The 13,545-nt window shown below is 42.8% G+C and overlaps 1 protein-coding gene across 1 annotated transcript in view; it reads left to right on the top strand.

Moving 5' to 3' along the window:
• The window catches only part of ulk4 (unc-51 like kinase 4), a 133,942-nt gene that overhangs the window by 26,311 nt on the left and 94,086 nt on the right, over positions 1 to 13,545 (top strand). Inside the window, exons 20-21 of the mRNA XM_055911151.1 lie at positions 9,718 to 9,879; positions 10,230 to 10,418. Coding sequence (XP_055767126.1) covers positions 9,718 to 9,879; positions 10,230 to 10,418 — 351 coding nt within the window. The remainder of the gene's footprint in view (positions 1 to 9,717; positions 9,880 to 10,229; positions 10,419 to 13,545) is intronic.

The following is a 13,545-nucleotide window of genomic DNA, read 5'->3' as shown; positions in this document are numbered from 1 at the left end:
ACCAACATCCCTGTGGAATGTTTCCAACTTGTAGAATTCATGCCCCAAAGAATTCAGGCTCTTCTGGAGGCAAAGGGGGTCCGACCCAGTACTAGATGGGTGTACCTAATAAACTGGCCGGTGATTGTATGTTTTCATATGTTATTTATGGGCGCTTCTATTCCCACACTTCATTTGCAACACTGGTAGCACTAATTTGATGCAGTATTTCCCTGCATGGTTAAAACATTTCAAATTGAATTGATATGTGAAATGCTTACACCACTTTAAATGCACTTAACTGCAATTCTAGCTGTGTTTGCATGTCAGATTTTCATGACCACAGCTGATTCTGAAAGCCCAAACAAACTGTGAGAATAAGATGTCAAGAAGAGAGTTGCTTGTTCTCTTGTTAAGGGCAGCAACCCACATACCGTAACATTGCAGCGAGTGTAGCAGCATCAGCAAATGTTTCAGGAGGGAGAGGAAGATGGAGGGAATGTCTGGGCGTGAGAGAGAGGGGAGCCTGAATGCCAGAGATGGAAAGGGAGAAGGAGACCGGGAAGAGAAGGCAAGGCAGCGAGAGATAGGGAGACTGGGAGGAGAAGGCAAGGCAGCGAGAGATAGGGAGACTGGGAGGAGAAGGCAAGGCAGCGAGAGATAGGGAGACTGGGAGGAGAAGGCAAGGCAGCGAGAGATATGGAGACTGGGGGGAGAAGGCAAGGCAGCGAGAGATAGGGAGACTGGGAGAGGAAGGCAAGGCAGCGAGAGATAGGGAGACTGGGAGGAGAAGGCAAGGCAGCGAGAGATATGGAGACTGGGAGGAGAAGGCAAGGCAGCGAGAGATAGGGAGACTGGGAGGAGAAGGCAAGGCAGCGAGAGATAGGGAGACTGGGAGGAGAAGGCAAGGCAGCGAGAGATAGGGAGACTGGGAGGAGAAGGCATGGCAGCGAGAGATAGGGAGACTGGGAGGAGAAGGCAAGGCAGCGAGAGATAGGGAGACTGGGAGGAGAAGGCGAGAGAGAGAGAGAGAGAGAGAGACGGGCAGGTGAATCAAGTAAGAGAGGACAGAGAGAGAGGCGGGCAGGAGAAACGCCTGAGAGAGGACAGAGAGAGAGAGAGACGGGCAGGAGAAACGACTGAGAGGAGAGAGAGACGGGCAGGAGAAGCGACTGAGAGAGGACAGAGAGAGAGAGAGAGAGGCGGGCAGAAGAAAGCGAGGGAGAGGACAGAGAGAGAGAGACGGGCCAGACTTGAGCTGCCTGCAGGAAATATTTATGAGCGTGAAGAAGATGTTCCCAGTGCCAATGATGAAAGGTGTGTTTGGGAACAGAGGAAGTGGCGGTGGTGTATCTGTACCATGGAGAGGGAGCCAGGGGCTTCAACCCTCCTTCTCCATCTCCTAGTCCTGGCCACCGCACCGCTCCACTCACATTAAACATGTATCAGTCCAACACAGGAGCTACTGTAATGCTCTGCTCCTAATCAGCTGCAGCCTAATCTCTCTCTGAAGCATAGCCCTATTCCCTATATAGTGCACTACTTTTGGCTCCGGTTAAAAGTAGTGCACTATATAGGGATTAGGGTGCCATTTGGGATGAATCACCTCTGGATGACTCGTAGTAATAACCAGCTACATCACACACTGCTACGTTTCTACATATGGATTTCTGACATGCAATTCAATGTCCTGCAATAATCATGACAGATACTCTCTGTTTGTGTGGAAGGACATTTAATGCTGCTAAACAAAAACAAATGAATACATGTTTTGCTCCAGAAGGAAGCATCAATCTTTAGCGTGTTGACCTGGTCTATATTGCAAAGATCAATAATATTTTCATTTTTTTGTGAGCTAGAGAACCCACTGGGCACAGACGTCAATTCAACGTCTATTCCACATTGGTTCAACGTATTGTAATTGAAACGACGTGGAAACAACATTGATTCATTGTTTGCCGAGTGGGAAGTGTCTCTTTTAAAAGAACGTAGACATTCTTCCAGGGAGATTGTATCTTAAAGTATTGTAGTACTCAATGGTAATGATTTGAGAGATCCTTTCTACATTGTTTTGTAGGTGTTTTGCTGTCTGACTTATTACATGCCAGCTCCATCTTTGCATTCTTCTGTAATCTTCTAAATACACATTTCAAAGTTAAAACCCGTTTTGATATTTTTTGGTTTTAATATCACTCTTTTTCATTAAACATGCCATTTAAACGGAGAGGATAGAGTTGTAAGCAGAGAGATGAAAACAAGCTGGATAATGAAAGGCTTAGCTGGCGGTCCTGAATTTACATAGAGCGTTCTTCTGGTCCAGGTGCTGCGCTGCTGCTTCAAAAGGGACATAATTACACACAGGCACTTGTTGCAGGCTGGGGAAACCACAAGAGAGACTGCAGGGCTCCTCTCAGTCTGACACGGCTAACACTCTGGGAGAACATACAGCACAGGCTCAAACTAGAGGAGACACAAAGGCTAAGCTTAGTAAAGACTTATAGCTACCACTATGATAAGAGTCGTCTTCTCATATAGAATTGTTTACTGGGGCTTTTTCGATCCTCGTGTTGTGGAGATACTAAGCTTAGTAAAGAGCTGCATTGCACTCTGTTTTGTCCTCATAGTTTTGTGTTCAATCCCCATGTAGGCCCTACAGTATTATGATTTATGGTTCTTAAGGTTATGGTTTTAGCCCTACAGTATTATGATTTATGGTTCTTAAGGTTATGGTTTTAGCCCTACAGTATTATGATTTATGGTTCTTAAGGTTATGGTTTCAGGCCCTACAGTATTATGATTTATGGTTCTTAAGGTTATGGTTTCAGGCCCTACAGTATTATGATTTATGGTTCTTAAGGTTATGGTTTTAGGCCCTACAGTATTATGATTTATGGTTCTGAAGGTTATGGTTTCAGGCCCTACAGTATTATGATTTATGGTTCTTAAGGTTATGGTTTTAGCCCTACAGTATTATGATTTATGGTTCTTAAGGTTATGGTTTCAGGCCCTACAGTATTATGATTTATGGTTCTTAAGGTTATGGTTTTAGCCCTACAGTATTATGATTTATGGTTCTTAAGGTTATGGTTTCAGGCCCTACAGTATTATGATTTATGGTTCTTAAGGTTATGGTTTTAGGCCCTACAGTATTATGATTTATGGTTCTTAAGGTTATGGTTTTAGGCCTACAGTATTATGATTTATGGTTCTTAAGGTTATGGTTTTAGGCCCTACAGTATTAGCCCTAGGTTATGGTTTTAGGCCTACAGTATTAGCCCCAGGTTATGGTTTTAGGCCCACAGTATTAGCCCCAGGTTATGGTTTTAGGCCCTACAGTATTAGCCCTAGGTTATGGTTTTAGGCCTACAGTATTAGCCCCAGGTTATGGTTTTAGGCCCTACAGTATTAACCCTAGGTTATGGTTTTAGCCCTACAGTATTAGCCCCAGGTTATGGTTTTAGGCCCTACAGTATTAGCCCCAGGTTATGGTTTTAGGCCTACAGTATTAGCCCTAGGTTATGGTTTTAGTCCTACAGTATTAGCCCCAGGTTATGGTTTTAGGCCCTACAGTATTAACCCTAGGTTATGGTTTTAGGCCCTACAGTAGTAACCCCAGGTTATGGTTTTAGGCCTACAGTATTAGCCCTAGGTTATGGTTTTAGGCCCTACAGTATTAACCCTAGGTTATGGTTTTAAGCCTACAGTATTAACCCTAGGTTATGGTTTTAGGCCTACAGTATTAGCCCTAGGATATGGTTTTAGGCCCTACAGTATTAACCCTAGGTTATGGTTTTAGGCCCTACAGTATTAGCCCTAGGTTATGGTTTTAGGCCCTACAGTATTAACCCTAGGTTATGGTTTTAGGCCTACAGTATTAGCCCTAGGTTATGGTTTTAGGCCCTACAGTATTAGCCCTAGGTTATGGTTTTAGGCCCTACAGTATTAACCCTAGGTTATGGTTTTAGGCCTACAGTATTAGCCCTAGGTTATGGTTTTAGGCCTACAGTATTAGCCCCAGGTTATGGTTTTAGGCCCTACAGTATTAACCGTAGGTTATGGTTTTAGGCCCTACAGTATTAGCCCCAGGTTATGGTTTAAGGCCTACAGTATTAGCCCTAGGTTATGGTTTAAGGCCTACAGTATTAACCCTAGGTTATGGTTTTAGGCCCTACAGTATTAGCCCCAGGTTATGGTTTTAGGCCCTACAGTATTAGCCCCAGGTTATGGTTTTAGGCCTACAGTATTAGCCCTAGGTTATGGTTTTAGGCCCTACAGTATTAACCCTAGGTTATGGTTTTAGGCCCTACAGTATTAGCCCTAGGTTATGGTTTTAGGCCTACAGTATTAGCCCCAGGTTATGGTTTAAGGCCTACAGTATTAGCCCTAGGTTATGGTTTAAGGCCTACAGTATTAGCCCCAGGTTATGGTTTTAGGCCCTACAGTATTAACCCTAGGTTATGGTTTTAGGCCCTACAGTATTAGCCCTAGGTTATGGTTTTAGGCCTACAGTATTAGCCCTAGGTTATGGTTTTAGGCCTACAGTATTAGCCCCAGGTTATGGTTTTAGGCCTACAGTATTAGCCCTAGGTTATGGTTTTAGGCCCTACAGTATTAACCCTAGGTTATGGTTTTAGGCCCTACAGTATTAGCCCCAGGATATGGTTTTAGGCCCTACAGTATTAACCCTAGGTTATGGTTTAAGGCCTACAGTATTAGCCCTAGGTTATGGTTTTAGGCCTACAGTATTAACCCTAGGTTATGGTTTTAGGCCTACAGTATTAACCCTAGGTTATGGTTTTAGGCCTACAGTATTAGCCCTAGGTTATGGTTTAAGGCCTACAGTCTAGACATTAGTTAAAGGCTTTCATCCCTTGTCATGTTGACTCCTGTTTAGAATTATTTTCACGTTTCTCCAGGGTAATCTACAGTAGATCTGCAAAACAAATTTAAGGAATTTAAATGTTTCTGGTAGAACAATTAAACAAGGAAATAAAATGGTGTTTAAAATAGCTCTCATGCCCACGCATTTTGAGATCTTCTTGGATGAGTGCTTGTTGTTGTTGCATCCTATGTACATCCCAGTGTGTTAGATGCTAGTTTTAATACAGTAGCAGTGTTTTAATGAGAAAAATAGAGAATAAGCAGCACAGGTGTGCCCAATGTCCTGTTTAATGGCTATTTTCCAAATGGCACCCTATTCTCTATTTAGTGCACTACATTTGTACCAGGGCTCTGGTAAATCTACCATGACCAATTCCCTTTGTTCATTGAGTTAGATCAGGGTTCTGCAACCTTTTCTCTCAAAAGAAATCCTGAGCCACTCGTATACAAGCAGCATATTTTGCTATTGGTAGGCCCGACCTATTTAGCTAATTTGATGTTCTTTACAATATATTTTCAATGCCCCTCCCTGCCTCTGTTCATAACATTAGATTCTCAATGCCATTTTCAGACTTCACTTTCTGAAAGGTTGGAATGAGTAGTGACGCATCACATGACTCCAAGGTTTTCTCTGTGTGTGTTTTGTTTATTCTGTTTTAGTCTAGTATAGTTGCCTTTGTAACATCAGGTTAAAACATGCTCCGAGTTACAGCACACCTTATACACAGTAGCCTCCAGCGTGCCTTACCTTTGTGAAAAGGGAGTCTGTGTACAGTATGTCCACACCGGTATGAAAGATAGTTAGTTGTACAAACTGGCGTGTTTAAAAAAACGTCCTGAGCTTTTCTTCACTGTGATTTTGTATGGTTGTTGTGTGGAGAGAGAAGAGAAACCTTGAGGCTGCTGTGCTGTGTGGAGGATCTTGACTTGAGTTTTATTCCTTTCTGGTTGACTTGTTCTACTGACACAACAAGGCCTTTCTGACTGGAATGTTCCCCCTCACTATGTTCACTCTTCGAGTCCATCCCAAATGGCACCCTATTCCCTATATAGTGCACTACGTGGACTCTGGTCAAAAGTAGTGCACAATGTACAGAATAGGGTGCCATTTGGGACGTAGACTTCCTTAACTCCTCACTCGCCCTCCAGCAGCTTGTCAATCAGTGCAGGTGTCCTCCTCCTCAGCACCTCAACTATATCAGAACCTAGAGCTCTCTCTCTCTCTCTCTCTGTCTCTCTCTCGCTGTCTCTCTCTATCTCGCTGTCTCTCTCTCTCTCGCTGTCTCTCTCTCTCTCGCTGTCTCTCTCTATCTCGCTGTCTCTCTCTCTCTCTCTCTCGCTGTCTCTCTCTCTCACTGTCTGTCGCTCTCTTTCTCTCTCTCTCTCTCTCTCTCTCTCTCTCTCTCTCTCTCTCTCTCTCTCGCTGTCTCTCTCTCTCTCTCGCTGTCTCTCTCTCGCTCTCTCTCTCTCTCGCTGTGTCTCTCTCTCGCTGTCGCTCTCTCAATTAAATTAAATTCAAAGGGCTTTATTGGCATGGGAAACATATGTTTACATTGCCAAAGCATGTGAAATAGATAATAAACAAAACTGTAAACACTACACTTACAAAAGTTCCAAAGGAATACAGACATTTCAAATGTCATATTATGTCTATACATAGTGTTGTCACAATGTGCAAATAGTTAAACTACAAAGAGAAAATAAATAAACATAAATATGGGTGGTTTGTTCTTCACTGGTCACAAATCTTGCTTCTGTGAGGGCACACTGTGGTATTATCAAAATTGGATTTGTTTTTGAATTCTTTGTGGATCTGTGTAATCTGAGAGAAATATGTGTCTCTAATATGGTCATACATTTGGCAGGAGGTTAGGAAGTGCAGCTCAGTTTCCACCTTAATTTGTGGGCAGTGTGGACATAGCATGTCTTCTCTTGAGAGCCAGGTCTCATAGGGCACTACTACTGTTGACCAAGGCCTCTAGGGCTCTGCACAAAACGAGTAGGGAGGAGGGTGCTGTTTGGGACACAGTCCAGTCATGTGGTTGTTGTGGGTTACTGTGTGTGGCTGTAGTGTAGTTCAGAAAGGTACTGTGGTAGAATACTGGTTTTAACTAGTGAACGGTATGTTCATTAGGTTGTTAGTAGTGATCCTCATTTCCACGTTTTAAAAGAATAATACGCCTATGATGTAACCCAGTGGAACCAGGGTAACAAGGTAACTTAATGGATGGTATATAATGTGTGGTATATAATGGATGCGTGGTATATAATGGATGCGTGGTATATAATGGATGCGTGGTATATAATGGATGCTCGGTATAAAATGGATGGTATATAATGGATGCTCAGTATATAATGGATGGTATATAATGGATGCTCGGTATATAATGGATGGTATATAATGGATGCGTGGTATATAATGGATGCTCGGTATATAATGGATGCTCGGTATATAATGGATGCTCGGTATATAATGGATGCGTGGTATATAATGGATGCTCGGTATATAATGGATGCGTGGTATATAATGGATGGTATATAATGGATGAGCGGTATATAATGGATGGTATATAATGGATGCGCGGTATATAATGGATGGTGTATAATGTATGCTCGGTATATAATGGATGGTATATAATGGATGCGTGGTATATAATGGATGCGCGGTATATAATGGATGCGTGGTATATAATGGATGGTATATAATGGATGCGCGGTATATAATGGATGCACGGTATATAATGGATGCACGGTATATAATGGATGCGCGGTATATAATGGATGTGTGGTATATAATGGATGCGTGGTATATAATGGATGGTATATAATGGATGAGCGGTATATAATGGATGGTATATAATGGATGCGCGGTATATAATGGATGGTATATAATGGATGCACGGTATATAATGGATGGTATATAATGGATGCGTGGTATATAATGGATGCTCGGTATATAATGGATGGTATATAATGGATGGTGTATAATGTGCGGTATATAATGGATGCGTGGTATATAATGGATGCGTGGTATATAATGGATGTGTGGTATATAATGGATGCGTTGTATATAATGGATGCTCGGTATATAATGGATGGTATATAATGGATGCTCGGTATATAATGGATGTGTGGTATATAATGGATGCGCGGTATATAATGGATGCGCGGTATATAATGGATGAGCGGTATATAATGGATGAGCGGTATATAATGGATGCTCGGTATATAATGGATGGTATATAATGTGCGGTATATATTGGATGCGTGGTATATAATGGATGCGCGGTATATAATGGATGCGTGGTATATAATGGATGTGTGGTATATAATGGATGCGTGGTATATAATGGATGCTCGGTATATAATGGATGGTATATAATGGATGGTATATAATGGATGTGTGGTATATAATGGATGCGTGGTATATAATGGATGCTAGGTATATAATGTGCGGTATATAATGGATGCGTGGTATATAATGGATGCGCGGTATATAATGGATGCTCGGTATATAATGGATGCGTGGTATATAATGGATACGCGGTATATAATGGATGCGTGGTATATAATGGATGTGTGGTATATAATGGATGCTCGGTATATAATGGATGGTATATAATGGATGGTATATAATGGATGGTATATAATGGATGCGTGGTTTATAATGGATGTGTGGTATATAATGGATGGTATATAATGGATGCTCGGTATATAATGGATGGTATATAATGGATGCTCGGTATATAATGGATGGTATATAATGGATGTGCGGTATATAATGGATGCGTGGTATATAATGGATGCTCGGTATATAATGGATGCGTGGTATATAATGGATGTGCGGTATATAATGGATGCGTGGTATATAATGGATGCGCGGTATATAATGGATGGTATATAATGGATGCGCGGTATATAATGGATGCGTGGTATATAATGGATGCGCGGTATATAATGGATGCGCGGTATATAATGGATGGTATATAATGGATGCTCGGTATATAATGGATGCTCGGTATATAATGGATGCGTGGTATATAATGGATGCGTGGTATATAATGGATGTGTGGTATATAATGGATGCGTGGTATATAATGGATGCTCGGTATATAATGGATGCGTGGTATATAATGGATGTGTGGTATATAATGGATGCGCGGTATATAATGGATGAGCGGTATATAATGGATGGTATATAATGGATGCGTGGTATATAATGGATGCGTGGTATATAACGGATGGTTGGTATATAATGGATGGTATATAATGGATGTGCGGTATATAATGGATGTGCGGTATATAATGGATGTGTGGTATATAATGGATGCGTGGTATATAATGGATGATATATAATGGATGCGTGGTATATAATGGATGCTCGGTATATAATGGATGCGTGGTATATAATGGATGCGTGGTATATAATGGATGCGTGGTATATAATGGATGCTCGGTATATAATAGATGCGCGGTATATAATGGATGTGTGGTATATAATGGATGCATTGAAAAACCCATTCCGATCATCTTTTCAGTATTTCATTAGCGTGCCCCTATTTCACTGAAATGGTGTTTCTCTCAGAATAAATCATTCCTCGTTCATAGCCCATCGTGTAGGTAATGAACCACTTCACATGTCAGCCATTGTAATGATTTGTGTAAATCAAATTGTTACTCGCTAATTGTTTGCTTTTCTTTGAGGTGTGACCTTCAGATTCTTGTAGGATTCATAATTGTGTTTTATTTAGCCTATCTAAATTATCTTGGGCATTCCATTTTATTGTACTGTGTGTGTGTTGGGTTCATCCGTGTGTGTATGTCTGTCCGTGTGTGTGTCTGTATGTGTGTCTTTAGGAGGAGGTGGTTGTGAACCACATGGTGTGTAAGATGGTGGAGAACGTGTGTACCCCGGCGTCTCACTACGCCCAGGGCTTCATCACCGGGGAGATAGGCCCCATGCTCTGGTACCTGTTCACACACTCCAGCGTCGACTCACTACGCGTCAGCGCCATCTCAGTGAGTACAAACACCACACACAATACACTAACCAGGGAAACCTGAACTCACTCACTCACTTCAATATTTTACTTTCATTTGTGATTGAATTAGAGATACTGTGTGTACTGATGAAATACCACTGGATGGATTACATCCATGTATATAACCTGCATTGGGACTAATATCTTGATACCAGACCTAGGTTCCTATTTAAACTTTTTCTTGATTGAGTTTGTCTGGCCCAATGCTGTAGTCCCAAATGTGCAAACCCTTCCTATCCGGCACTTCAGCCACTTTTAGAAGCCAGATGTGTTTGAACGTGAACTTGATAATGATTGAGGCCTTCCTGTCTTATTAACTTCATACAGGCCCTGTGCAGAATCACCCGCCTCTCAGCCAGTGCCTTCCAGAGTGTGATTGACAAGGTGGGGCTGCCAGCCATCTTAGCCAGCCTGGTGTCGGGGATCAGCCGTGTCCAGCAGCACATACTCACCATGTTCTCTGCCATGCTGGCGTCAGGGGCCCACGCCCAGCTACACAGACTAGTCCAGGAGCGGGTATGTAGGATACTGTAGTGTAACACCTTGTTAAACACCAATAGTCCTAAATGCTACTCTATTCCCTACATGGCTCCTGAGTGGCGCAGTGATCTAAGGTACTGCATCTCAGTGCTAGACGCGTCACTACAGACCCTGGTTCGAATCCAACTGTATCACAACCGGCCGTGATTGGGAGTCACATAGGACGGTGCACAATTGGCCCAGCGTCGTACGGGTTTGGCCGGTGTAGGCCGTCATTGTAAATAAGAATTTGTTCTTAACTGACTTGTCTAGTTAAATAAAGGTTAAAATAGTGCAATACTTTTGACCCTATGGGCCCTGGGCAAATGTAGTGCACTATAGGGAATAGGGTGCCATTTGGGACACAGAAAATGAAAGCACAACTCTAGCCCCTCCTTCATTCAACTGTCACTGTGAGGCTAGGAGTGTGGCCCGTGCCATAGCTGTATGGGTTTGGTGTTGTCTCTGTGTGGACGTGTTTCAGCCCTGTGCCATCTTCTTCAGCACTAAACATCTCATCTGGCCCGGCACCGCCGCCCTCTCCCTAACCTCTTACAGATAATTGGCCATTATCGACTTGTGCTGCTAGTTCCAGCCAACACAGGAGATTAATCCCATCTCCTCTCCTCTTCTTCTCCTCTCTCCTCTCTCCTCTCCATCTCCCTCTATCTTTAATCCTCTGGCCCAGTTAGGGTTAGTTGTAAGTATGAACAAATAATGGAATATAAATCTCTCCCAACGGAACACATGCAGCCAAAGCCAGATAAGATGCAGATAAGAAGGAGAAAGATTTGTCTGCATGTGATGTCTAGTCTGTCTCAGGGCCTCACCAACTGGGATGGGAGAGAACCATTTTCTTCAAAGAGAGGAATTCTCTTATTTCCTGAGGTTGACTTGACTCCCAGTCACTGAGACTTGAACAAACATGCCTTATTCCTACTGATGATTATCTTTAAATATTCATCTTGCTTTCAGGATTCTCCACTAAGAGGGTCAGTACTGTTTCGTAATAGCAGCAGGGGTGTTAATGCACAAACAAGGCCCTCCCTCCCTGTAAAGTTCCTATAGACACAAATGAACGGACCAATTTGGCTGAAATGAAACATTCTACTTTAATAATGCTACACATCCTGCATTATCTGAAGTGGTAATCAATTGGAGAATGAGCCGGTGAAAGTGATTTAAGAAGGTACTGTACATCGCTGCCTTCAAGGTTCTGTGAGATTACAACTGGTCATTTAGTTTGACATGAATTCATCTACATGTACATTTCCAATGTAACTTGGGAAAACAAGTCTTTGAGTGCATACAACTTACTGCGTCACCTTTGCACCAATTATAAAATGCTATACGTTTTCCTCATTAAGTCCCTTGACAAATAGAAGTCCGGAAAGCCTTGTTTATTCATGCATTGTCTTTGCATACATTTTTTATTTCAATGAATCTCTAAGCAACTCCACTAATTGGGTAAGGAGCTGCAACAATCTTCTAGTGCAGCTTGGAATACTGTTGATGTAATTACAGTTTATGCAGCAGGGTAGACCAGAGGCTTTTGAAATGAATTAACTCAACTGCTCACACACAACAACAGCCAGTATTTAATCACAGTATTTAGGAGTGTTCATGTCTGTCTTACTTCTGCTGTCCTTTTCCATTTTCCTCCTGATTGTGAAAGTTAATCAATTCTGACTAATTTGCTGCCCAGTAAATAGCGTTGAGCCAATTAGTCCTATTAACCTATGGTTTTATGATAAGTGTATTGTTTTGGAGAGGCTGTCGTTTCCACCCTCCCAGCACCTTCCAGACAGTGTAAGTGATAACACCTGTAGCAGCCCACAGGGAGCCCTCCAGGTTAGTGTAGCTCAGTGTCAGGTCAACACTATAGCTGGCTCTGCTGGTCAGCTAAGACTCAGTGTAGCTCAGTGTCAGGTCAACACTATAGCTGTCTCTACTGGTCAGCTAAGACTCAGTGTAGCTCAGTGTCAGGTCAACACTATAGCTGTCTCTACTGGTCAGCTAAGACTCAGTGTAGCTCAGTGTCAGGTCAACACTATAGCTGTCTCTACTGGTCAGCTAAGACTCAGTGTAGCTCAGTGTCAGGTCAACACTATAGCTGTCTCTACTGGTCACCTAAGACTCAGTGTAGCTCAGTGTTAGGTCAACACTATAGCTGTCTCTACTGGTCAGCTAAGACTCAGTGTAGCTCAGTGTCAGGTCAACACTATAGCTGTCTCTACTGGTCAGCTAAGACTCAGTGTAGCTCAGTGTCAGGTCAACACTATAGCTGTCTCTACTGGTCAGCTAAGACTCAGTGTAGCTCAGTGTCAGGTCAACACTATAGCTGTCTCTACTGGTCAGCTAAGACTCAGTGTAGCTCAGTGTTAGGTCAACACTATAGCTGTCTCTACTGGTCAGCTAAGACTCAGTGTAGCTCAGTGTCAGGTCAACACTATAGCTGTCTCTACTGGTCAGCTAAGACTCAGTGTAGCTCAGTGTCAGGTCAACACTATAGCTGGCTCTACTGGTCAGCTAAGACTCAGTGTAGCTCAGTGTCAGGTCAACACTATAGCTGGCTCTACTGGTCAGCTAAGACTCAGTGTAGCTCAGTGTCAGATCAACACTATAGCTGTCTCTACTGGTCAGCTAAGACTCAGTGTAGCTCAGTGTCAGGTCAACACTATAGCTGTCTCTACTGGTCAGCTAAGACTCAGTGTAGCTCAGTGTTAGGTCAACACTATAGCTGTCTCTACTGGTCAGCTAAGACTCAGTGTAGCTCAGTGTCAGGTCAACACTATAGCTGTCTCTACTGGTCAGCTAAGACTCAGTGTAGCTCAGTGTCAGGTCAACACTATAGCTGGCTCTACTGGTCAGCTAAGACTCAGTGTAGCTCAGTGTCAGATCAACACTATAGCTGTCTCTACTGGTCAGCTAAGACTCAGTGTAGCTCAGTGTCAGGTCAACACTATAGCTGTCTCTACTGGTCAGCTAAGACTCAGTGTAGCTCAGTGTTAGGTCAACACTATAGCTGTCTCTACTGGTCAGCTAAGACTCAGTGTAGCTCAGTGTCAGGTCAACACTATAGCTGTCTCTACTGGTCAGCTAAGACTCAGTGTAGCTCAGTGTA

This window comes from Salvelinus fontinalis, unplaced genomic scaffold (genome assembly GCF_029448725.1).
Source record: "Salvelinus fontinalis isolate EN_2023a unplaced genomic scaffold, ASM2944872v1 scaffold_0052, whole genome shotgun sequence".
Lineage (NCBI taxonomy): Eukaryota > Metazoa > Chordata > Actinopteri > Salmoniformes > Salmonidae > Salvelinus > Salvelinus fontinalis.
The sequence above is the reverse complement of the archived record's forward strand: the minus strand, read 5'-3'. Positions and strand labels throughout refer to the sequence as shown.